General features: G+C 40.8%; 1 protein-coding gene across 1 annotated transcript in view; it reads left to right on the forward strand.

Annotated features, from left to right (window-relative positions):
- LOC137346515 (coronin-6-like) overlaps positions 1-27,519 on the forward strand; it is a 226,905-nt gene that overhangs the window by 182,788 nt on the left and 16,598 nt on the right. Inside the window, exons 4-5 of the mRNA XM_068009982.1 lie at positions 16,176-16,305; positions 23,559-23,740. Of these exons, the coding sequence (XP_067866083.1) occupies positions 16,176-16,305; positions 23,559-23,740 (312 nt within the window). The remainder of the gene's footprint in view (positions 1-16,175; positions 16,306-23,558; positions 23,741-27,519) is intronic.

Below are 27,519 nucleotides of genomic sequence, written 5' to 3' on the forward strand. Positions count from 1 at the left end.
TTTTATTCCTTTATCGATTTACAGGTCAGCCCCAAAAAGGAGGAACATGTATTTATGTAGCGTGTTTTACATTTGCTCAGGCTATCTCAAAGGGCTTTACAGCCAATCAGTTACCGTTGAATTGTAGCCATTGTTTTTAATCAGTAAATGTGGCACAAAGGTCACAAAAACAGCAATGAGATGTATTATCAATTAAAATCTGTTTTGGTGTTGGTTGGGAGATGAATCTTGACAGGGAGAACTCCTTGCTGAATATTATTTTCAACATGTGTGCATGTGCGGAGAGGTTTAGTATGTCTAGGAAGATATCCCAGTGCCCCTTCCAATTTCCTGACAATGATGGGATAAAGATCTTCTGTTTATCTCTCGCAAACCACGCACCCACCCCCCCAACCCCACTCCCCATCTGCTGTAGAAGTCCATGTGAACTAAGTTTGGGTGAAGCTAACCACACACATTGAAAGTAACAATCACTTGAGCAGTCCTTCCTGCGCTTTTAGCTAATATTCGTTGCTCAGATAACACAACAACAACTTGCATTTATGTGGCACCTTTAACATAGGAAGAACATCTCGAGCTGTTTCACAGGTTATTATTGGTCAAAATTTGACATGAAGACATAGGACAGGTGACCAAAAGCTAGGTCAGAAAGGTAAGTTTTATGACAGAACTTAAAGGAGGAAGGAGAGGTCGAGAGGAAAAGAGGTTTAGGGAGGGAATTTCAGAGTTTGGGGCTTAAGCAACTGAAGGTAGGGTTGACCTCGACCTTCCCCACCCCTGACTAAATTCAATGGGGTCAGGAAGGCCACGCCGCACCCCGCTTCCCTTGCCATTTTATGGGCCCCCCCAGCCTCCCTGCCTGTCCCTAGAGGGCTGATAAAATACAGCCCACAGAATGAGAATGGTAAATTTGAGGCGTTGCCAGACAGAAATAGACCAGAACACTACCAAAACAGATTTATGTCATATATCTCATTGCTTTATTTTGGGACTGTTCTTTCTTTTGGGCCTCCTTATCTCGAGAGACAATGGATACGCGCCTGGAGGTGGTCAGTGGTGGACTGTACTGTTTGCAAATTAGCTGCTTCAATTGCTGACAAATCCCAACCCCAATTCAACACTGACTGATACTAAACTGGCAATTTCTCACTCCGGTCACAAGAATGGCTGATGCAGGATATATAAATACACTGGGGCAGAAAAGATTCTCTTTTGAGGCTGTAGTTAGGGTGCATTGATCAGAGAGATCTTTGCACTATTGTTTCATCTTAGGTATCTGATCTTTGGGATTGGGTAGTGTCACGCCAACCCCCACTTGCCCAGAATGAGGCATATTAATTTTGTCATATGAACATTGATTGTAAACTGTTGCTGGAGTGAAGAAATGACTTGTTTGAAGATCACCAGACACTGGGCTGGAAGGACATTTGCATATCAAGAGAAACTGCTTGTGGAGACAAAGGGCTATTCCCTGCTCCAATTAACCTAAATGGATTTTAATCACCAGACATTGAAGGTATAAGGAAGCGCATTCCAGGCCTTGTTAAGATGATACAAATCACAGAGCCAGGACTGGTTAAACCAGCTGGTCACATGACTAACTGGCTGGTCCAGGTTTTTTTGAACTAGCCACAAAACAGTTTTGAATTCAGAAGGCAGTGTGCAACTGAAGCTGAAACAAGCAAGTCTCTCTCCTGGCTGTCTCTCTCTTTCTCTCTCTCTCTTTTTCCCAAGCTACGGGACCCAAGGAAGACACGTAAACCTCAAGAAAGAAAAGACTCCCACATGTTGTAGCGTGAACTGGACCCCAATGAATTGCAAGACGTAACGTCAATCAAAGACTCCACATTGACCTTAAAGGACTGTAACTACCAGATATTGCCTCAAACCTTTCCCCTTTATTCATTCTACTTTTTCTGTATCTGCGTGTGTGTTTATTACGTATGCATGCTAGCATGGTCGCATCACATATTCATAATCGTTAACCGGATTAGAGTTTAAGTTTAATAAGCTTCTACCTTTCTTATTTAAATCTGAGGAAACCTGTTTGATTTCTTTGCCTTACAATTGGAGCAGTGAACAAGGATTTACTGAGGGGGAGCTAAAACCCCGGTGTTTTACAATTAAACAGTGTTACGGTTAAACCAGAGAAAGGCTGAGAGGGAACCTTTCTCACCTGGTCCTAACAGTAATGAAGTTGGAAGAAAGAATGAAATAAAAACAGAAAGTGTTGGAAATACTCAGCAGGTCGGGGAGCATCTGCGGAGAGAGAAGCAGAGTTAACGTTTCAGGTCTGTGACCTTGCATCAGAATTTTCTGTTTTTATTTCAGATTTCCAGCATATGAACATACGAATTAAGAGCAGTAGTAGGCCATTCAGCCCTCTAGCCTGCTCCGCCATTCAATAAGATCATGGCTGATCTGTTTGTGTCTCGAATTCCACACTCCCATCTACCCACGATAACCTTTGATTCTTGCTCGGCAAGGGAATCAGTCTACCTCCACCTTAAAATTATTCAATGACCCCGCTTCCACCACCTTCTGAGGCAGAGTGTTCCAAAGTCACACAACCCTCAGAGAAAAAAATTCTCCTCATCTGTGTCGGAAAAAGGTGACTCCTAATTTTAAAACAGTGCCCCCTAGTTCTGGACTCACCCACAAGAGGAAACACCCTTTCCACATCCACCTTGTCAAGACCATTCAGGATTTTATATACTTCAATCAAGTCTCCCTTTACTCTTCTAAACTCCAGTGAAAACAAGCCCAGTCTGTCCAACCTTTCTTTATCAGACAACCCGCTCATTCCAGGTATCAATCTCGTAAACCACCTCTGAACCGCCTCTGATGCATTCACATCCTTCCTTAAATAAGGAGACCAAAACTGCACACAGCATTCGAAATGTGGTCTCACCAATGCCCTGTAGAACTGAAGCATAACATCCTTACTTTTATTTTCTATTCCTCTCCTAATAAAGGATAGCATTCAATTAGCCTTCTTTATGACTTGCTGTACCTGTATACCAACGTTTTGTGACTCAAGCACTAGAACACCTAGATCCTTCTGCACCGCAGAGTTCTGAAGTCGTTCTCCATTTAAGTAACACTCTGCTTTTTTTATTCTTCCTGCCAAAGTGGACAACTTCACATTTTCTCACATTATACTCCATCTGCCAGATTTTTGTCCACTCACTCAACCTATCTATATTGGTCTGCAACCTCCTTATGTCCTCTTCACAACATTCTTTCCTACCTATCTTTGTGTCATCTGCAAATTTAGCTACCATGCCATTGTTTCCCTCATCTAAGTCATAGATATAAATTGTAAAAAGTTGAGGCCCCAGCACGGACCTCTGCGGGACTCCAGATGCCACATCCTGCCGTTCAGAAAAGGACCCGTTTATGCATACTCTGTTTTCTGCCAGCCAGCCAATCTTCTATCCATGCTAATATGTTAACCCCTACACTATGAGCTCCTACTTTGCGCAATAATGTTTTATGTGTCACCTTGTCAAATGCCTTCTGGAAGTGCCTCCTGCATGTGCAATGTTTTGCTTTTATTATATTGGAAGAAAGAATTTTTCCTTTGCACTAATGTCCATCACCATGATGGGAACATACCAAAGAGAAACCTCCGCTCCACCTATTGAGAATTCGAAAATATATTTTTTAAAATGAAAGGTGACTTGTCTGGAGCAAGATGAGGCCGTCCCATGTTTTCAAAGCAATTTTAACTGTCCCTTTGACTTTTGTGACTATTTATATGTTGGAATCTTTTCACTGAAGTCCCAGTTGCTCCAAAGCATTTCAGTGTATTGGGATCTTCGATATATCAGCCATGGACTGATGAATATTACAGACTGACTGATAGTTTGAGTCAAGAAAGCAGCAAGTTCAATTACAGAAAACAACTCAGCTGGAAATTCTTCACATTGATTCAAAACGTGATTCATAGACTGACTAGCTTAAATAAGAAACTGAATTTACTGCATCTTCAGGTCCTGAATCTGGCCCAATACTGTGAATATATTTTGTAAAAAGGGATTGTGGTCCAGGGGCTATAAACCAGAATGAAAACATTTAAAATTGCATGAGAATCAGTTGCTGCCCAGCCATTTAGATGTTTGGTGATTAAAGACATTAGTTTCTATTGATGTAAGATCTGCACATTGTTGTTCCTTGAGGGCTGAGCAGTGCATTAGATTTTTCACTAAGTGTTCAGTCATTTCAGCTGCACGGTTAGTGAAATGAGAGTTTTGAATTTTTCAATCTAGTCAGTTTCATAGTTCCCAAATTCACGGTAAAGCTGAAAAATTCCACTCACCAGCTACCTCAGCAATATCCTGGGGGTTACCATTGATCAGAACTTAACTGGACCCGCCACCTAAATGCTGTGGCTACAAGAGCAGGTCAGAGGCTAGGAATCCTGCGGTGAGTAACTCACCTCCTGACTCTCCAAAGCCTGTCCACTATCTACAAGGCACAAGTCAGGAGTGTGATTGAATACTCTCCACTTGCCTGGATAGGTGCAGCTCCAACATCACATGGACTGCAGCGGCTCAAGAAGGCCGCTCACCACCACCTCCTCGAGGGCAATTATGGATGGCTAACAAATGCTGGCCTAGCCAGTGATGCCCACTTCCCAGGAATGAATAAAAAAAACAAAATAAAACCTACCATTGAGTTGCTTTCCAGCAGAAGTGAGCTTGCATCTCGCAGGTTTGTAAGTAACATTCCTGTCTTTTGATCTCTAGCCCATTGTAGTTTCTTTTCTTCCTTCTCCTACATCTGACTTTAAAGGCCATATTGCAGCCTTTTTCTGCCTCATTGACTTGCCTGTTGTTGATGCAAAAATGTAAATTGTTCCTTTTTAGTATAAATTTGGACCAAAGCTTAAAAACAGAATTTCACACTCCTCGTTCCTTTTTATAAAAAAATCTCAAAGAATTATGATTAAGTTTAATTGGTCCTCTTTTAACAAATCCTCATTTAAAAATACACATTTTCATCTACTTAGTCTTAGTTTTAGACATGGTAGTTCTGTTCCATGTTATCCTGGGCTGTACATCCTAATTTCTTTAGCAGCCAAGTGGCAATTGTGTGGCCATGTCTTCTGGTAAAAATGACGTGTCAGTCAGTACATTGGAGTGTTCTTGGTGATAACCCACATCCCACAACCCACTGCCCCCTCAGTCGGTGTCAGTCACTACCTTGGTTGAACTTATTGTCGCACTAACTGCTTTTTTCATATTGACGACTGTTTCAGTGCTATTTCCTGATCTTCAAAAAAATCATTTATTTTGGTTCTAATTTTCAGCCTTTCCTCAACTTTATGTTGTCCATCTCTGGCTCTTCTCTTGCCTTCGGATTCATCTCAAACTCTATCTGAGAATGAGCTTTCCACTTACAACTACAGCAAATTGCTTGGCTTATACTTCTTCCCATCCTGCTACCTATAAAGACTCCATTTCCTTTTACTAGTTTCACCAACTCTGTCGCACCTGTTCTGATGATACCACATTTCTCACCAGGGCTTTTGAAATGTTCTTCCTTTCTCCTCAATGTGGTAGACAAGACTCTTGATCAATTCTGTCCCATTTCCCATGCTTCTCTCCTTCCCCCTCCTTTCAGAACCATGATATGGCCCCTCTTGTCCAAATCTTCCACTCCACCAGCCTCCACATTTAACTGATAATGTTTTTATCATTTCCTCCGCAGCCAAGGGAATCCCAGCACCAAACACATCTTTCCTTCTTTCCTTCCCCTTTTTGCATTGCAAAGTGCTTCTTCTGTAACATCCTGCTTCATTCTTCCACCACCCCGGCACTGGTTGGAAGCAGATGTCGTTAAAATGAACTCAAATTTATTGAGTGAACTAATTGCATGTTGGAATTTTTGAATGCATGTGTTTTCTAATACATCCCATATGCAGACTGATTTTTGAAAATTAGGGACCATGCTGGACTACAGAATGTTCCTCTTGACAATGTTCTATTACTGAAATAATGTCATTTTGTGGAATCTGTCACCATTGACCCAGAGAGATAAACCTAACAGTATTAATGAGCCGAAAGATTTGGATGATTTAAGCAGATAGTCATTCCCCTCTGCTATTGACTCCCCTCCCCACTGCTTATAAGAAACTGATCACCCTAATAACCGTTCAGTGTTTAATGGACACAAATGGGAATAGATTTAAAAAGCAGCAGTCTGTGTTGCAGAAGCCATCCTTGTACCGCAAAACATGTTTATGGTATGTATTGTGCATGACATTTTCTGGTAATCAACTGTAGATTTCTCCCTGAGAGATCTGTATTAATATCACAAGCCCTTATTCTTCTTTTGTATCTATCATAAACCTAAAACATGGAATATAGCTGCCAGATGACTAGAAGAGCAAATGATAACACATGGGGCGGCACAGTGGTGCAGTGGTTAGCACCGCAGCCTCACAGCTCCAGTGACTCGGGTTCAATTCTGGGTCCTGCCTGTGTGGAGTTTGCAAGTTCTCCCTGTGTCTGCGTGGGTTTCCTCCGGGTGCTCCGGTTTCCTCCCACAAGCCAAAAGACTTACAGGTTGGTAGGTAAATTGGCCATTATAAATTGCCACTAGTATAGGTAGGTGGTAGGGAAATATAGGGACAGGTGGGGATGTGGTAGGAATATGGGATTAGTGTAGGATTAGTATATATGGGTGGTTGATGGTCGGCACAGACTCGGTGGGCCGAAGGGCCTGTTTCAGTGCTGTATCTCTAAACTAAACTAAACTAAAATGGTGCTGCTTCTTGTCTCAATAATCCAACCATCTCAAAATAAATTTCTACCTAAAATGAGTACAAAGGTTAGGTAGCCCTATTCTGTGAAATGTTATTATTCCAGACAGTTCCATGTATGCACTGAAATTATACAGTCCCCAGCTGTTAATAGGTGAAGCTGCTTCTCTCTCAATGGTTAATATCAATATTAAAGCCCCATTTGGTGGGTGAACAGAACATGCTGTGCTGTCAGTTCCATTCTTTCGATCCCTAACAAGTGTTTTGGCGTCATTCAGTTCCTGTTAAATAAAAGTGAAAAGTTTCTCAGCTTTAGCAGGCGACAGTCTTCATTCAAAAAAAAAAGCGTTTGGGAAACCAATTTTCATTTGTAAGCAGATGTTGTGGGGACATAAATCTCACCTAAGAGGTGTCTTTGCATCACTGTTGCAGCATAGCATGACTGAAATAAAAATGTTGTAATGATCTAACTCCGCAAATTAAATGGCTTGCAAAAACTTTATCAATGAAGGAAGTGTCTTTTTTACAATTGGTTTAATCTTTCTTCCCCACTTTTAGTGGAACTCATCTTCATTCATTCTTCAAATCTCTTCATAAATGTTCGTGTTGATCGAAACCATGTTGTTCATGCTAGGATATGGATTCTCTTCGATTTTAGATAAAACAAAATTAGCTATAGAACAAAGGTTCCTGTAGTTCACCCAGTGACCTGCTTCAACCTCAGGTTCGAAAGAATGCATCACTTACAGTTCCAGCACTAGTTTGACTTAGGATCATGGGAAATAGGTGCAGGAGTAGGCCGTTCGGCCCATTGAGCCTGCTCCACTATTCAAACAAATCATGACTGATCATCTACCTCAACGCCATTTTTCCCCACTATCCCCATATCGCTTGATGTTAGTATTCAGAAATCTATCGATTTCTGTCTTGAAAATGCTCAATGATTGAGCTTCCACAGCCCCCTGGGGTAGAGAATTCCACAGATTCACCACCCTCTGGGTAAAGAAATTCCTCCTCATCTCAGTCTTAAACTGCCTATCCCTTATTCTGAGACTGTGTTCCCTTGTTCTAGACTCACCGGCCCAATGAAACATCCTGTGCATATCTACCCTGTCACACCCTGTAAGAATTTTGTAAGTTTCAGTGTGATCACCTCTCATGCTTTGAAACTCTAGAGAATACAGGCCCAGCTTCTGCAGTCTCTCCTCATAAGACAATCACACTATCCCAGGGATTAGTGTGGGGTGGGGGTGGGGGTTGGGGTGCGGGAGGGTGGTGGCGGCCAGCACTCCAGGCAGGCCTAGAGGCCCTTGCTGCCTGCCTGGGTGCAGGAGCAGCCACAGGCCACCCCGTAGAGGGGTTCCCCCACTCCCCTCCCCAGTTGTGGTCTGGCTGCTGAATCTCTTTTTTTTAATTACAGGTTTAAAAAAATGTTAGAGAGGGTGCCTCCAACTTGAAGCACCCTCTCTCTCACTTACCTTCCATTACAGCCGGCTGCTCCTGTCAAGCTGGAAGGCCTCTGATTGGCCTTTCAACTTTGAGAACCCACCTGCCATTTTTAACTGGACAGCGAACATGTCTCCAGGCCATTAATAGGCTGCCCTGGGGAAAATCACGGGCGAGTGACTTGTTCCTCCACCCGAGGAAGCATCCAGCCCATGTTATCAGAATGATAATTGTTTGTGTTAATCTCACAGCCATTTAATCATGAAACAGGTTTAGTAATCATAATATAAACACATCAGCACAAAATTAATTTTAATGGAATAAAATGTTTTCTGAAGATACCATGCTTTTTACTTGAAGCTTCTGGGTAATTTAAATATCAAAGTAGATTATTCTGTGCTTGAATTTTTCTTCTGTAATCTAATCTTGTTTTTTTCCCCCCTGGTGAATATGATTGTCATCTTGTGTTTCATGAATGTCTCACTTATAACTTTACATCAAATTGGGGAGAACTCGTTATCCTGACTGATTTCTAAACCTACTGAATGTGGATGGTGGTGCTTTAATGAGGATTAATTCATTGGCAGCTCATTCTACTTTTTATGCAGCCAGCTGCGATCCTCAAGCTGGCTGTCCACAAGGAGCCCATGTGCACTCTTACAGTGGCTGAAAGGAGGGATTGAACCCAGAGCAGGTGGAAATCGCTGGTTTGGATTAGTCAACAATCTAACGTTATTTAAATGAGAACTGATTGTTAATGAAACAGCCTTATATGATCACATTTTTTAGATATCTTTTGATTGGAAGTGTGACTACTGATTTCACTTTCTTGCTATTGCCAGTGTGTTACGGCCAAGTGAGAAGTGGTAAAATGACTCCCCTCCCCTTCCGCCTCTTGGTTGACCGTAGCAGGCGCAATTGAAAGAATTTGCTTGTCAACTTAGTGAGTGTCTAACTGTTTAAATTCTCTGACTGTAAAAGACACACACAGACAGGTTTACTTGTAAGCTTTAAAAGAAAAGGAAATGGTGCTTATTTTTCTTAAGACCCAATAAATAAAAATGATAAAACATGCTCCAACTCGTACATGTACCCAAGAGATTCTCACACACACACACACACACACACACACACACACACACACACACACACACACACACACACACACACACACACACACACACACACACACACACACACACACACACACACACGTTACAAGGAGGGAGGGTAGGTTAAACGGTGCCCGAAGGAAAGTCCTTTAAACAGGTTTGTTATCTGAAATTTTTTTCTATAAATTGATGATATAGAAAGCTTGAAAATCCCTTTTTCCTCTGAGTGTGCACTGTGAATCATAAGGTAACTCACCCCACACTGTAGACCACAGGAACTCTTATAATTAACATGAAATGGGCCAGTCTCAACATGATGCAACAAACCCCTTATAGCCTAATTTTTGATTTTCAGTAGAGCATTTCCAAGCTTTTCAGCCACAAACTGGTTAAAATTGCCCATTTATAGTGGTAGGCTGTTTTACCACCAGATGACAAAGCACTTTACATTGAATTCGATATTCTAACTTACACTTCCTGTTCAGACTCTGTGTGCCTCAGTAAGGATTCCTCAGTCTGAATGATTAAGGAGATACACAGTTGCTTGTTCCTTTCATCCAGTTCCGAGATCCCCTGTAGAGGTCGCTGCACTTCTTTGGATTTTAAATAATTCAAGTTCCAATGTAAAAGCCCGTAGAAAGTCTGTCGCTGAGTGTAAGTGTAATGAGCAGTGAATGCTGTTCATTTATCACTAACTGCAAAATCCAGGCTAAGGTTTCAAACAGGGATGTGGAATGAGAGCAACATTCATTATATGGAGTGGACTCTTGGATAGATCATTAGATGCTATCATGGGTTTTGAGCATCTTTCTAGATGGATGAAATAAGATGGGCTAAATGGCCTTCCTCATCCATAAATATCTTCTGATCAGGTAATGGATATTCCTCAAATCTGTGTTATTGAAAATACCAACTGATAGCATTCAGGCTGTATCTTGACTCTGCCCTGCCCTCTGCTGTGTGTAGCAGTGTTCTGTCACTAATCTGCCTCTTTTCCCCTTCCATTTATTTTATTCAAATCATGCAGAGCACCTCAGAGCTCCTGAAGATTAGATGGTTTTTGCTGAGGCCCCGTCACCCTGCATTCTCAAGATAATTGTTTAAACAAAATGTAATGTAGCTCTGAATAAATGCAGAGTATAAATGAAAAACCAATTATACAATTGAAAAAAAGGGCATATTTTAGCAGTAAGCAATCATTTACAATCCTTTTATATACAGTGAAGGATGAGAAACGTTTAATATTGCTAGAAACTGAGTTCTAAAAGTTAACCAGAGGCTGGTTTACCATAATCTGCTCATTGTGGTTAAGTGTGATGAATGCTGGAGCTAGACTGAGTTCTAGTTTGACTAGTATTTAGAGATAAACTAACAGTAAGTTTGATCCCAGATCTCATACATTCTATGTCTGAACTACAGCTCCCATTTAATATCGCTGCTTTTTAGTCCATGTCAATCCATCTCCTTATTATTTTGGTACATTTATCCCATGAAAGATTCCCTGATTGATTAGGTTACCAGATGATCTCTCCAGTCACCACCCTGCCCCCGCAACCCCAACCCAGGCCTTTGTCAAATGTTCGCAAGTAGTGGCTAAAAGATGCAAGAGAAGGCCCAGCATCACTGGTCACATTGAAGTTCTGGCTCAGATTAGGCCCCACTTGGTTTTGTGGTCTTTACTTGTTGGGGAAAACTAAGCAAACCTTTGCCATCAAAAGACAATTTTCTTAATCCAATTACCAGGTGGTACCCTTAGCATAGTACTTACATGTATGTTATAACTAAAATAAGGAAGTCTATATCGAAAACGGGGTATAAATCCATATTCTGGCACTCAGGTGCAATGTCACATTAAAACACCACCATGCCACCTGATAGACTTTTTCAGAGCATTTAGCAGTCGTCAACTACAATGGGTCACTGAAGAACATGGCACTAAACATCCAGAACTTTCAGATGAATACAAAAAATTAAAATCCAAAGAAAAGCAAGGATCTACCATTGAGAAAAGGTCGCTGGGATCTCTAGTTCTTAAATTATGAAACAAGCTATTTTGTCATTTTCCAACTCTGAATTCACTTTATGGGCAACATTTGTTCTTGTAGTTCTGCAGAGAAACCTTTTGCATAGCCTGACCCTAATTGTGGAATAAATAGGTTCTAACAGTGGTTTAATTGGTTATAGATATTTCAAGGTTGGGAGTGTTTTGTTGATAACCCTCACATAAGTGAATGTTTACTTCATACTGGTCATCAAACTGAAGCAATGTAATTATTTGGGTTAGTCAGCTGAACTGTGGACAAGATACAGACTAAACAGACTGTATAGGCCGTAATTGGTAAGGCAGGTTATTTCATACAAGTCTTCCTTTGTTATCACTCATTTAAGAGATAATGCAGAGATTGCAAATACTTCAAAAGCCATTTTATTATCTCTTTCCTTTTATAGAGATTGTCTTACCACTTTGTACAGACTGATGAACAGAATGATTGTCTCTATTAAACAAAGGACTATTTTATTACAACTCTAATCTCATGTTGTGTATTGCATATTTGTAATTAGCATTGATAGCATAATAAATAGTTAACTGTGTTCAGTTGAAAATTTCTTTTGTGTTCTTTGAACTACAAGAAGTAACGTGAAAACCATTATAGTCTACTCCTAATAGTCATTTTTCATGCTGAAGAGTTTGAATTATCCAATAATTTGAATTGAGCAACATGAATAATAAGAATAGTGGGAACTTGGTGTTTAATTTGAATTTAACATAGATGGCACTAGTTAATTGTCCTCTACACTTTAAATTTATTGCGACTTTGAAAATATTAGAACAATTCTTAACATGAGGAACTTGGGCAATATTCATTAAGGATCTTTATTATCAGTAGGCTATTTGGAGAAAATTGCACTATGCTTCCTAAAGCAACAAGTCTCCTTTTGATGTCTTAATGTGATAATCCTGGAGAATTTCAGTATCCTTGGAGGTAAATTGGCCAGATCAAAGACTACCAGAAGGGAGAAGTGAAAGTGCAAGCAATTTCTTAACACAACATGTGAAGCAAAGTTTCACATTGCCTTGTGTAGGAACAGTGATTGCACTTCAAACAATTCATTTGTATGTGAAGCGTTTTGGAACGTTTCCCATTAGACGTTATGTTAATGCCACATACTTTCTTTTTTTTCTTTATCAGCATTGATTGGTAACCTTGAAGTGGCTGAACATTTGGGTTCCTCTGATCATTCCAGCTAGATTTTGATGCTCTATCAAAGGCTGAAACCTCTCGAGCACACTTCAGAGGAGCAAATTTTGCAGCAGCTTCAGAAGGATTAAATAGAAAGCAGGGCTAGAATTAGTGAAAGGAAACTGCAGACCATTTTAAGGTGGAATAAAACCTCTAAGGAACAAAAACACAATACATTAAGGCCATAGAATGCAGCTGCTAAATAAGGAGGTTAAAAACTGCCCTCCTAAGTACTTATATAAAAATATAAATATTTTAAAATAATGCAGGGAACAGGAGCGAGAGATCTACACAATCCAGTTGGGGATAATTAAAAGGAAGAGGTAACTAGAAAGGCAGATATTAGCAAAAGGAAAAGATGTTTCTACTACTAACCTATCTGATGTGGCATTGCTCTTGGAAAGTTGGAGGCCATGTTTGTTGCGAGGGGAGGGATTGCTGGGATGGGGGTAGGACGCACATCTCCATTGAGAGAATTTGGAAGGAAGTTTGTATGGGTACATTGATACTGCAACCTTAGTGCCAATGTGAAGCATAGGAGTGATGCTATAGTTGCAGTATACGTCTGGAGCTGGGACCTGACTGAATGCAGAGAGAAACTGTGAGAGGCCACCTGGGGGAGGTAGTCCCACAGTGATTGAATTCTGACACTAGATGAAGTGCAACTCTGATGCAGTGTAAAACTGTTATTTTCAGCTAGTTTTAGCAAAGAAAGTACATGTCTGAAGAAAGCATATCACGCCACATAAATTTGCGAATGATGCTAAATATGTAGCGAAATGGTTAAGCAGTATTGCATCTAGAATCTGAAGGAAAATGAGAGAGAAAATAAACAACATCTGGTAACTATTCTTGGGGGGCCAAAACCCAAAGACAAGCAATTGTATTCTGATATTCAAAGAAGGAGAGAAACCTGAACCTAAATATGACAGACCAATAGCCCAACATTTATAATGGGGAACAATGCTCAATGTCAATGTATATAACGTTACTGACAGTCTTCGAAAGGCCACAGAGACCAGGCAAAGCAGTCGGCATGTAATAAGTAAGTCATCACTGATCTAATGGAATTCTTCAAAAAGATGCCACGCAAATAGATGAGAATTTTTAAGTGAATATAATTTACTTGAATTTTCAGGAGACATGTGCGACTTTAAGGAGTGGCATCCATGACAGGGTACCTAGCTGGATTACAAACATGCTTAGTTGTAAAAAGTGATTATGAATAGGAAAACCTCTGTTTGGAAGAGATCTGTACTGGGCCTGCTTATATTCCTATTATTCCTAAATTACTTTAATGAGAGCATCTTTTGTACCATTATAAAATTGACTGGTAACATCAAGTGTTAAGTATAAGGAAGATAACAGGGCCGGAAAGATCTGGAATAACTAAGCAGATAGCTACAGTAAATCCATCTGCCATTCCATAGCCTAACTGTAAAATAATGTCTAGTGAAACAGGAAAGGATGTGTATTAGTGGGTAAGGAAAAGATTTGGATGTGATTACTGAGCATTCACTAAAAGCTTCAAATCAATATCAACAAAACTAGTCCAGTACCACGGCATTAAATATAGATCAAACAAAGTCATTCCAACCTTGTGTCCATCACTGCTGAGACCACAGTTGCAGTATTCTTTGCACCCTTTTAGGCACCATCCTTTCAAAAAGATATTGATGCACAGGAGTGGGTTCAGAAACCTTAAAGGTGAGAAGAGACTTGCAGAATTAGTTTTCACTAGGGAAAAGATGGTGACTGTTCCAAGTACAAAATGCTGAGAGGCATAGATGTTGTAGATGCAAGCAGCCAGTTTAACTCTGACTGAAAGTACTGAACTGAAGAACACGGATTTAAATATAAAAAACCTGACATGAGATTAGATTTTTGAAGAAACTGTTTTTTCACAGAAACATGGACATATCGTTTGAACTAAACAGAGACATTGGCGCTGTATCATTTAACTCCTCAAACAGGGTGTTGACTAAATGACTGGGAACAGGACTGGAATATTTCAGAATAGGTATAGATTGTGACTCTGATTATCTAACACTACACAGGACACTTGTTTCTATGTTATTGAGTTTGGGAGGCAGTGTTACCTATTAAAGGTAGGACGGGGCTGAGTAGTGGAGATGAAGGATAGATGAATATCCTGGAGTTTTGTTTGAATATTTTTGATGATTAGGGAATGTTTTAACAGAAGCTTTCTCCAGGAGATTAATTGCGTGAGATAAATCAATGATAGGGTAGATTGTATTTGGACTGTGGAATGAATGGGCATGAGTGGCCAAATTACTGTTGCTCATTCTATGTTTTATTTTTTAGAAGCTTTATAGCAGCAGATAATTGATCATTGGGTAGACAGAACATGATTCAAACTGGTATGGGGAAATTCATCACATTATGATTGGCTAATACATGGAATGAACTTCTGAGCAGGTCATCAAGGCAAAACCTTTGTCAGTTACATTGCATTACATAAGTGGTAGCATTGATGTGAAGCAGTTTCCCTTCACATCAGCACTAAAGGGGAGATGGTGGCAAAGTAGTAATGTCACTGAACTAGTAATTCAGAGGCCCAGGCTAATGTCATGGGGAGACACATTGTGGAATTTAAGGCAGCTAGTAGAATTTAAATTTAATTAATAAAAAATCTGGAATTGAAAGCTTGTCTCAGTAATGGTGCCATGAAACTATCTTCGATTGTCGTAAAACCCATTTGGTTCATTAATGTCCATTAGGGAAGGAAATCTGCTGTCCTTACCTGGTCTGGCCTACATGTGACTCCAGACCCACAGCAATGTGGTTGACTCTTAACTTCCCTCTGAAATGTCTTAGCAAACCACTCAGTTTTCAAGGGCAATTAAGAGCGGGCAACAAACGCTGGCCTTGCCAGCGATGCCCACATTCCACGAAAGAATACAAAAATCCAGAGTTAGGCCCCAACCTAACTTTGGAGGAGGGAGTCACTCCACTTGGTTTCAGTCAAATTAGGCCCTAACTACGGATTTATACTACAAATCTGTAGGAGTGGTGGAGATCAAAACCTCTTCACACAGACACTACACAGTTGTAATGTAAATGCAACTGAAGCCTCGATGCTGGGAGAAAGGCAGGTTAGTTTTCAAGGTGATTGAACTAATTTGTGCCAAAACATCGTCTTTATTTATATTTATCTTGTAAAAGAACTGATGGCCCAGAGATCCTACAGAAACCACTGCTGTCCCCCAACAAACATGATTCTGAAATGCTTTGGCTGCATTTTCCCAAGATGAAAATGTTTCAAGTGACTCAGCTGCAAATTATGTGCATTCTAAATTTGCTGAAAGAATAAACTGTCTGTATAGTCTGTCTCAGGTAATTTAAAAAAATGTTTTGATAAATTATTTCCCACCAATGTGTCTTCACAGTGAAAGTGTGATAAGGTTCTGGTTTGTTATATGTTATCGAAAAGTAAATTGTAACCTGTTAAGTTATTTGATTATCTGGTTAGATGTTTACTAGGATTTGGTGTAGGGCAGTCAAGTTCACCAGATTGTCCAGCTGGTAAATACTAGTCAGTGAACTATTTCTAACTAGTCTTGTTTTGTGTTCACCTTTGCACAGGTTTGGCAGATCCCAGATCACGTAGCACTCCGGTCTATAACAGACCCCATTGTTGTCTTGGAAGGACACTCAAAGAGGGTCGGGATTATTTCATGGCATCCGACTGCCCGGAATATTTTACTTAGTGCAGGTAATGTCATTAACATGGAATGTTTTGTTCAAGCTGTGGTAAATTGAAGTAGCCAGTGAACAGTGCAAGTGGCACTCAAGTGTTTTGTTAAAGTGTTGGATGGTCGTGATCCCTTTTCATTTGGCACACGGAAAAATGGGCATTTTACTTGAAATTATCTACAACCGATAATTTTGTTCCTCCCCTTCCTTAGCAGATTTAGGCAATAAAATGTTGAGAAATTCACTCCTTCAAGAAATAATAATAGCAGGGAGCATTTTGCATAATGCTTGTTTTCACCTCATATGAAGGATCTGCAGATTGCAATTTACTATGAGAGTCCTTCCCAGCATTTTTTTTTATTCATTCATGGGATGTGGGTGTCGCTGGCTAGGCCAGCATTTATTGCCCATCCCTAATTGCCCTTGAGAAGGTGGTGGTGAGCTGCCTTCTTGAACCACTGCAGTCCATGTGGGGTAAGGACACCCACAGTGCTGTTAGCTACTATTGTGTGTCTCCTATCCATCAGTTACACGATGGTAGGAAGGCTGGCATCTCAGTATCCCATGTACTGGATGCACTGAGTCATTGGGGGCAATTTTAACTGGCCAAAAACAGGAGGGTTTGGATCAGGTGGGATGTTGAACTGCTAACTGAATCCCAACCCAACGAGCCTACCTCCGTTTTTAATGGAGGAGTGACAGGGGACAAGCAAACAACCTGCTTGGAGGAGGCAGGTTGGCAATTTAAGTGTTATAATCTTTCATTCACAACACATGTTAGACTCACTGGCCTGCATTTTCATATGTTATCCCAGGGCCCTGTTTAAAGATTGCTGCTGGGTTAGCTACTTTTCATTCTGTATCACTTCTGTTTTTAATGATTCTGTAAAAATGGTGGTAAGGATATTATAAATATCATTAACATATTTTTTGAATCCCCTTGTATGAAGTCCGCCTGGGCCTGTTTCTTTTCTACCGTTAACTTTCTATTAGTGGCCACCTTTTATGAAATTTCTATTTCTCTTGGTACTTATCAATCCCTGCACCTTCATTCCACCATGGAAATATTATTTCCAAACTGGTTGTAAAGTTCACTGTGTGTTAGGAAGTTAATCAAGGACACAAACAGCAAAGTGACTGATTGCAGCTGTTCAATTAAATTGGTGCATCTCTGTAAGATGTAAGTGTCATTCAGGGAACGGAAGAGTCATTATTTCAAATGTATTCTGAGAAGATTTGTTTTGAATTAAACACAAGGATACTGTTGTTAGAAGGATTTCCATAGCTGTGTGTTTTACCAGCAACTGTTGTCTTTTCATGTGAAAATATTAAAAAGCCTCTGTTTAATGTGGTGTACTGACCTGTATGAGCAGGTGGTTCTGCTGCACAGCTGACGTACAGAGCATGCTGGGATGTGGTTGCTTGCATTCACATCTGCAAACATTAGGTGGTAACTGGCTGTCATTTTTAGTGATTAACATCAGTTTAGAAGGGCTTGCATTGATGCTAATATATGTAACAAGCAATGCTGACATGAGGTATCTCTGCCTCCTGTCAGGACTGTGAGTATACAAGTTCAGACCATGCCAAGCTATGAAATGAAGACAACAACCTAACTGAAGCTTATTTGGCTTCCTAATTGATGGTGACCGTCTGAGGAAAAGTGATACAGCAGCTTTTCTGTTGCCTTTCTAAGTGAGGTTGGGTCCTAAAGTGATGCAATCAAGTTAACAAGACCTGATGACTTTCATTTTTTGACAACTGATATCTCCTTGGACTGGATGTTGGCACCTGATAAATTAACTTGCAAGACAAATTTAATAAATAAAGAATACAGTGATCGCCTCAAAATAGCATTGACAATTATTAGGCCAGCCATTTAAAATGGCTTCATATTCTAAATTAAAAATGAGAATTAAAGCTACAGAAATGTACTGAAAGCTGTGTGCCAAATTTCACAATACAACAGCATCGACGGTATTGTAGCATAATTGGAGTTTCACCCCTGCTTGTTTCTGGCATTGCCAAGATGTGAGCCTGCCACCACGGCAACAAGTAATGCCAACAACAACAACCACCTGCATTTATACATTAGCTAGTATTTACAGCACAAAAACAGGTCATTCGGCCCTACAGATCCATATCCATGCCTGTGTTTATACTCCCTCGAGCCTCCTCCCACCCTCCTTCATCTAACCCATCATGTGTTTATCTAGTGTCCCATTAAATGCATCTATGCTAGTTGTCTCGACCACTCCTTGTGGGAGTGAGTCCTACATTCTAATCACTCTCTTGTATTTATGGCCCCTACTTCTGGTTTCCCCTACGAGTGGAAACATCTTCTCTACCTTATCAACCCCTTTCATAGTTTTAAAGACTTCTATCAAGTTACCCCTCAGTCTTCTCTCTTGTAAAGGAAAGAGCCCCGTTCTGTACAATCTTTCATATAGTGCCTTTAACATAGAAAATTATCCCAAGGCGCTTCACAGAACTGTAATGAAGCAATATCAATGCTGAGCCAAAGCAGGAGATGATAGGAGAATGATTAAAAGCTTGGTGAAAGAGGTGGGTTTTGAGGAAAGGTCTTAAAGAAGGAGAGAGTGTAGGAGGGATATAGAGAGGAATTCCAGAGTTTAGGGCCACGGTCATCAATGGTGGGGGTGGAGGGCAACTGCGGGCAGGGGCGTGAAGGGTTTTCAGGATGCACAAAAGGCCAGAGTTCAAAGAACGCAGAGCTCTTAGAGGCTTGTAGGGCTGAAGAAGGTTACAGAGATAGGGAGGGGCGAGGCCATAAAGGAACTTGAACCTGGCTGGACATCACAGTGCCCGGGCAGGCAAAAGCTATAGTATATCAATATTTAACCAGTAGTATTAATTCCCTTTATCCATTCTAGTGTTAGTTGTTCACTGAGATGACTAGCCAATTAATCTCCATTTAGTGGTAGTGGTTGGGAAATGAATATTGGCTAGGAAATTAGGAGAGCTTCCTACCTTAACCATGAAGGTTCTATGGACTCTTTTACATCCTCCTGAGCAGGTAGACATAGCGTCCATTTCATGTCTGATTTGAAGCATGATACATCTGACAATGCTGCACTCGTTCTTACATGTTCAAATCCTGGAGAAGAGCTTGAACCCATAACATTTGGGCTCAGATGTTAATGAGCTATCGCTGATCTGACTTGTTACTGACAGTAACAAAGATTTTTTAAATAATTTGAAACTGGATTTTCAGTCTTAGTTTGGGTGGCAAGAGTCATTCTTATTACGTTAAAGGGCAAATCCCACGTGGCTATGGATTTTCTACGACAGCTGTGGGAATAAATTTCAAGAGACAGAAATGACTTGTAATCTGTGCTTCTGTAACTATTACATAAATGGCTGCTGAATGAAAAGAATGAGAAGAATTCAGCCACATGCATATATATTACTCATGTACAGACCTGTCAATTTATTCTTGTGCTGCCTCAAGTACATTAAAACCTTCTCAATATAAAATCCTTCAAGGTTTCTGGTCCCCATATTGGTCAGTCAACTTTCATCTCATTTGGCAAATGCAGGAATTCATAAATAGATATCCTTAGCTTCACTGTTAGTTCACCTGTTAAGAGCAGCTACTGTCTTCAGGGGCAATACTATGGCCCTAAAATTCCACAAAGTTCTTCTGGTCCCTTTCTCTAACTCCAGAATAAATGGCTGTTTTCAGCTATGGAAACAGGAGTAGGCCATTCAACCCCTCAATCCTGTTGTGCCATTTAGTTGGATCACGGCTGATCAACATCATTGTTGCCCCATGCTATTCACACCCTTACCCGACAGAAAAATCTATCAAACTCACTCTTGAAAATTTCAATTAAAGTCCAGCATCGAGAGCTTTTGGGGGTTGTGAGGGAGAGATGATTCCAGCTTTCTGTTATGCTCTGTGTAAAGAAGTGCTTCCTGATTTAGTTCCTGATTGGCTTGGCTCTAATTTTAAGATCAAGGCCCCTTGTTCTGGATTCTCCACCAGATCTCTTCGCCTTTTTAAAGATAAGTTTATATTAGCTTACACAATCTCCCTGGGGTACATGTTAGGGTTCTGTAGGAGATCGGTATAAGGGATATTGGAGCCATTGTATTTTGTACACAACTGGTAGCTTAATACTCCTTGTTCAAGGATATATAGTTTATTGTGCGATTATACTGCACACCACTTTGCTAATTTTAATCTGAAGAAAAAACTGCTTCACTTTAAAAAAAAACTTAGGTGCAGAGTTTCCTCTTGAGTTCCCCTGGGTGGTAGGGAATTGGCCTTTGCCATAACCTCTAGATTTTTCTGCAGAAGTGACGTGGAAACCAACGTCTTTCGACTGATTATTATTCCTCAGGGCAATGTCTTGACCAATCAAAGTCAAGCTGCCTGGTTTAAATTTCAAACAAAGCTTGGCAGTTAACTGTCAGTCACCATAAACTGGTACATTCTCCATGGCAACACCTCTACCAATCAGAGATCACTTGCCAACCAATCAGCACACTCTTCTCATACAGTATATTCTTCTTCTTCTTTGGCCTCCTTGTCTCGAGAGACAATGGGTAAGCGCCTGGAGGTGGTCAGTGGTTTGTGAAGCAGCGCCTGGAGTGGCTATAAAGGCCAATTCTAGAGTGACAGACTCTTCCACAGGTGCTGCAGATAAAATTGGTTGTCGGGGCTGTTACACAGTTGGCTCTCTCCTTGCACTTCTGTCTTTTTCCGTGCCAACTGCTAAGTCTCTTCGACTCGCCACACTTTAGCCCCGCCTTTATGGTTGCCCGTCAGCTCTGGCAATCGCTGACAACTAGCTCCCACGACTTGTGATCAATGTCACAGGACTTCATACAGTATAAAGCCATTGTTTTCCCTTACATTGGTATTCTTGCGGATTGTCCTGATGAGTGCAAGAAGAAAAGCTTTGACAACATGTCTCTATTTTCAGTAATACACAAGTTCTGTACCACCAAATGACTAGATTTCCTGTTATTAACATCAGAACACCGGATGTAAGGAATGTCACTGTACTTCTGTCCACTATTCCTAAGGCAGTGGAGGAAGGCTTAAAAATTAACAGGCTGCCTCCCCTTACACAAAGTGGGAGCTTTGAAATTTATTTTTAAATAAACAGATTTGTTTGCCCTCTGCAGCCATGACGAGTTATGGTATTGTGGTATTGTGCAGCAGGAAAAGTAACCATTCTCCTTTCCCACTGTCCCCTTCCATGAGAGTCAGATCAGCCATTGGCAGTGAAAATACTACCAGCAACCCACTCACACAGTACTACTGAGCTTCATGCTGTAAGATCAATCGGGGTCATGGCCACAGGGGTCAGGTAGGAACAAAACAATGAGTCACTTCCAATTCCACTGGCCAGTACTGCATGGGTGTGTGCAGATCTACAATGGTTTGCTCAATATGTGCCCAGATTTTCTCAATCAGGCAGCTCCATTTTATTCTGTGCCTTTAAGTCAACGTATGAAAATCAGGAAACTGGTTTACATCACTTGTTTGGGGTGTAGCAGCACATGACAGAGTCGTGTAAGTCATGGGAAATGATGCAAAGGGAAGTGCTTGTGTGCAAATGTTGGTGAGGATCTGCTTTCTCAGTTTACCTGTGCAAAATGGCCACTTGGGAGAGAAGTGCTGGCACTGAAGGCAATTTACTCACTGCCATGAAGAGTTCCCTTTTGGTGCAAGAACTGGCCAGGAAGAAAATTAGAAGGAAAATTAAATACAAACCATCTGGCCTTTAGAACACAAATTCCCTGGGTTTGTCTACAGTTCTGTAGAGACCACTACTGTTAATTTCTGTGAGCCCCATCTGTTGCGTACAGCAGCTGGCATCCAAACAGAATGAGACAAGTAGCTGCATTTTTCTCCCCTGACAGCTGCTGGGGCACTTTAGACTAATTTCAAATCCGAGGAGAACATGTGGCGGGAGAAAAAAAATAAAAAGTACCCACAGCTTTGACTGTGCCATTCACATTCTACATCTACAGCAGAATCACTTATGCAGACCCAGGAATATGTTTAGTCTAGTTTTAATGATAAAGTGAACAATCTGTCCAGCTAGAACAGAGGTAGACAAGCCAATACATTTTTGAAAACATTGTCTAGGTTTTTATTTATTTTTTGTTTTTTTAAGACCGTATCCTTCTCCTGTGCTCTTTAGACTTAATACTGGCTGCCAGTACAGGCAAATGGACACAGCTATCTTTACCAGCTCTGCTCATTAGCAAGCAGTCATCTTAATTGTAGAGTTGGGATATCAGAATTACAGTCCTGTGAGTATTTACATTCCCCTGGGATTTGAAAGTCTCCCTTTGCATGGGAGAAATCAGTTGAAGTGTGATTCAAAGGGAAACTTCAGCTGATTTCTTCTGCTTGCTGCCAACAAGTGGCATCTCACCTCCATTAATTTTTGTTGGCATGTCCAATTGTAACCAGTAACCATAGCACCATACACACCTAACTAGTTCTGATTTCTATAAAGATCAAATGCACACTTACTGTTAACTCCATCTGCTTTTGTGTGAATTCAGACACATCTTTGTATGTAGGGGCAAGATTTCATCTGACACTCTCGCACTACATACGAGTGCATTCTAGCATTTTGTTTTTCCTTATTTAATTAATGTTCAAAATGCACAAGCATTTTATAGATCACTCATGCATTTTCAGATTTCTTCCTGCTCCGTCAAAGCCTCGTTGTAAATTGAGTGTTGTCTATGGTGAATACTATTTCTCAACCATGATCTCAATTGCTGCAGCTCCCCAGACCCTCTGACCTGTATCTATTTCTCTTGCACGTTTTGCTGCTGTTCCACATCAGCTAATATATAGACCCTGACAGTTCTTGTAGCCAGTAACCGGGCTGTGACATGTGGCCAGAACAAAGGGAATCAGGTTGTAAGCCATGTTGCAGCATCTTAAGACTCCTGCTTGCTAGCCAGTAATTGCTGCTGGAAAGTACACACACGTGAATAAGGGTAAGAAGAGAACAGGGCTTGGCTGTGATGCCCTCTGTGGTGTAATAGCCTGCCTACCCTCACTGTCTAGACTCAGACATGAAGAATTTGGGTGAGTAGCTGAAAGACTGGTGGTGCCTGTGCAACTGTAGTCTAAGGAATCAGTTCCTTCAAGAAATGAGGGGAAATACTAGATATAATTGACACACAAAGAAACTGTATTGATTCACTTAGGGGTTAGCCCTTCAATGCCGAGCATTGACCTTTTACTATATCTGGTTGTATCTGTTCCAGGCAGTGATAATATGATAATTATTTGGAATGTGGGGACGGGGGAGCCTCTGATAACTCTGGATGACCTGCACAGTGACCTGATTTACAATGTTTGCTGGAACCGCAATGGCAGCCTCATCTGCACCACCAGCAAGGACAAGAAAGTGCGCATCATTGATCCGAGGGAGCAACGCATCATTGCTGTAAGGCTTTCCACTGGTTTTGGGACATGTTTGTGCTGCATGGGGTTTGAAGTTCCAGTATTTGATTGTGTGCTGTCTATTGAGCCTTTACTCAAATACATATTACATTACATCATTCAGAAAGGTTGCGAGTGCTGTAATGAACTGTGATATCCTGATTGAAATAAGCATTGTCATTATTAAGGAGAAGGCCTGTAGCACCCTGATAAACATTTGAGAATAGTATAGAATATGAAATTAAGATTGGGAAATTGCAGGACGCAATAAAAAAAAGGTTAAATGAAGGCAAATAAAAATTAAAAGATTGCACTGGCTGATTTTTCCAGTGGAGAATGTTACACGTGTACTTTCAGTTGAGACCAATTACGTAGAGTTAACTGGAAGGTGGTATTTTAGTACAGTGTCCCGGAGTATTAATATATGGTGCCTTTGTGGTTGCAGGCTTTGAGTGAGGGGTATGATTCCTCTGCATCTGACTTACTGATTTGAAAGGCCCTCCTGTAGTGAAATGCTAATCAAGGGCCATACGGCAGCCCCTGGGGGATGCAGGGTTGATTCAGCTTCGAATGACTACATGAAACTTGGTGACCTCTCAATCACATGACCCATGTAACCCAGGGAACAGGACAGGAGAAAGGTGCAGCTGGAGACTCTAACAGCCGCACGGTCCTGTAGACTTCCATACTTTTCCCAGTGTAATAAACTGAACAATCTCTATAATCTTCATCTGAAGTCTGCTATGCTGTTGTGCAGACAGGGAACACCCAGTCATTGTCCTCTATCGAGTCGCCTACACCTGTACCTGTGGCTATGGTGTTAGTTGGGGAAAATAGAATAGTTCCTGCAACTTGACCTGCAGGTTTCCAATCAAAAATGTTTTGGTTATTGGTGCAGTGTAGTGTGATCCCTTACCCCATATTGACATTTCCTCAGAAATCAGCAGTTTGACGTCACTGGTGAGACCATCATGATCAGATGGACTTTCGTTCTTGATGTTGCATATTGGCAGCAGAACAAATGGTGAACATAACATAAGAAATAGGAGCAGGAATAGGCCATTCGGCCCCTCAAGCCTGCCCCGCCATTTAATAAGATCATGGCTGATCTGCCCCAGACCTCAACTCCTCTTTTGTATAAGAACATAAGAAATAGGAGCAGGAGTAAAATGTGTGGATGTTTTTTTTAAAAAAAATCATTTTAAAGTTTAAAAAGAAATTGGGTGGTGTGTTGAATTATTTATGCCTATCTAATGGGGGAAGAAGGAACCTGCATGCTCTCAGGGCATCGCAACACACTTCACAAACAATTCATTATTTTTGAAATGCCGTCACTTTTGATTCTTAGGTGACATGGCAGCTGACTTGCCCACACATGTTGGTTGAGGTAGGAATGATAACCGAAACAAATGAATTCCATGTTGATCTTTGAACAGTACTATGGGATCTTTTACATTCACCTGGGCAGAAGAATGGGCCTCAGTTTAACGTCTTTTGCAATGAATAACACATCTGCCAATCAACACTCCCAAGTACTGCACTGTATTAAACCTGATTGCATGCTCAAGTCCTAAAGTGAGGCTTGAACACACAGCTGTCTGACTTGGAGACTAGGATACCAAGCAGAGCTGATACTTGAGAGGATAAAGATAGTTACACGACTGAGAAACCATTTATGAAACAATCCTTCATGTAATGCTGATGCTCTTGGATCTCATCAAATACTGGTACTTCATTGTTTGAATACAGGAGGAACCTACTAATGTCATAATATGGAATGTGCATGGGTGAATGTTTACTGTTTTAGAGACCAATGCCCACATCTAAATTTATTGACGATCAGAGTTAAACATGAATTCCTTATAATTTTAGTTTGATGCTGGTCTTTTTTTTCCAGTGGGTAGAGATTAGTTTAAGCGGCTGAAGAATATAAGAAAAACACATGATTAAGAACTCTTCGGATTGCCCATTTCCTCTGGTATTTCTCGTGAAATTGTAGATTTGTTTGTGCAGAATGTGTTGGCAATGTTGCTACACATTGTGACTGAAGGTATTCTTATCCTACCCTTCTTAAATTTGGAATCTGTAGAGAAAAACTGAAAGCTTTTTAAATATTTACAGATGATTTACAAATTTGTTTTCCTTGTGACAGTGGGTAAATGCCATCAGATTTGGGGGCAAGTTCTTGGTTATGGGAAACAGGCACATCCTGCATGAACTTCTACACCTTTGGATTTCTGCTCGTGAATTTTGTGCTCATACAATTCTCAAGTCTAGTGTTGTAACTTTATGCTTACAAATGATGCAAATTCTGCAGTACTTAGCTTAGCTCAATAGTGAAATTTAGCTCAGTATTGTGCCTGGCAATGCTGGTTGTTGTTGAGTATAGTTCATTCCCAGAGAGTGTTGTGCACTTGAAGTGAGGTTGAAAATGAGACCTATTCCTGGCATAAAGGGCTCCAACTTAAGTCGCCAAGTTGACAAATCTGCAGATGCAATTAAGGGGAAGCTAGATAAGCATATGAAGGAGAAAGGAATAGAAGAAAACTGATAAGATTAGAGAAAGTTGAGTGGGAGGATGGTTATGTGGAGCATAAACACCAGCATAGACAAGTTGGGCTGAATGGCCTGTTTTTATGCTGTAAATTCTATGTAATTCTATGTGGTGTCTCAAAGAGCTTTGCAATCAATGCATAGTCACTGTTGTAATGTAGGAAACGCAGCAGCCAATTTGCGCGCAGCAAGCTCCCACAAAGGGCAATGTGCTGATGATGAGATCATCTGTTTTCTTGTGATGTTGATCAAGGGCTAAGTATTGGCCAGGCCATTGGGGATAACTCCCCTTCTCTTCAAAATAGTGTCATGGGATCTTTTACGCAACCTGAGAGGGCAGATGGGGCCTTGGTTTAACATCTCATCTGAAAGACTGCACCTCTGACAGTGCAGCACTGGAGTGTCAGCCTTGGTTTTTGTGCTCAAGTCCTGGAGTGGGATTTGAACCCAAAACCTCTGACTCCGAGCCGAGAGTACTACCAACTGAGCCACAGCTGATGCATAAAATTACACATTAAAAAAAAAAGCTGCCACCCCAACAGTACAAATTGCAGACAAAAGCCAATCACTGTTGTTGGGCTCGTGCACTGGATTGCTATGCTGGCGATGATACAGGGAATAAATGGGACCCACTAATAACTACAAAACCAGTCACCTCACAGTTCAGCTGATGCCAGAGTGGATCAATTCACACCAGTGTTCATCGCACCCCTTACAAAGATCTCGTAGGAAGGTTCTCCCACAATCAGGTAGCCTGCTAACAGTGAATGTCGAGGCTTACACATGGAAAATGGCCACAGGTGCCTTTATTGTTCTTTACTTTAAGGAAATAAACCCAATAATTCATGCAAATATAATCTTTACTGTGAAGTAATGAAGCGCTACTGTTGAGCCACCTGCTGGGAGATACATGATACTGACTTGGTGACGACTCGCCCTCTGAGGGCTGTACCTTCTCTGAGGAAGCACCTGGCTCATTCAGGATGCCCAATGTCCCTTACCAAGAACCCTTGCTCAAATTGTTTTGAAAGGAAATTTTTAATTGCATTTAATTTATATATTAATGTGTATATGCAGTTTTGGTGTTTATATTTAACTACAGACCTACAAAATACAACTGGATAGTTCATTACCTTGGAACAAAAACTGGGCAAATTGAGCTGGTGCCACATCTACCAATCGCAGTCTACTGCTGATGTTGAAGTCTGCAAACTCATTTAAATATACAAA

The sequence above is a fragment of the Heterodontus francisci genome, chromosome 30 (assembly GCF_036365525.1).
Source record: "Heterodontus francisci isolate sHetFra1 chromosome 30, sHetFra1.hap1, whole genome shotgun sequence".
Classification (NCBI taxonomy): Eukaryota; Metazoa; Chordata; class Chondrichthyes; order Heterodontiformes; family Heterodontidae; genus Heterodontus; species Heterodontus francisci.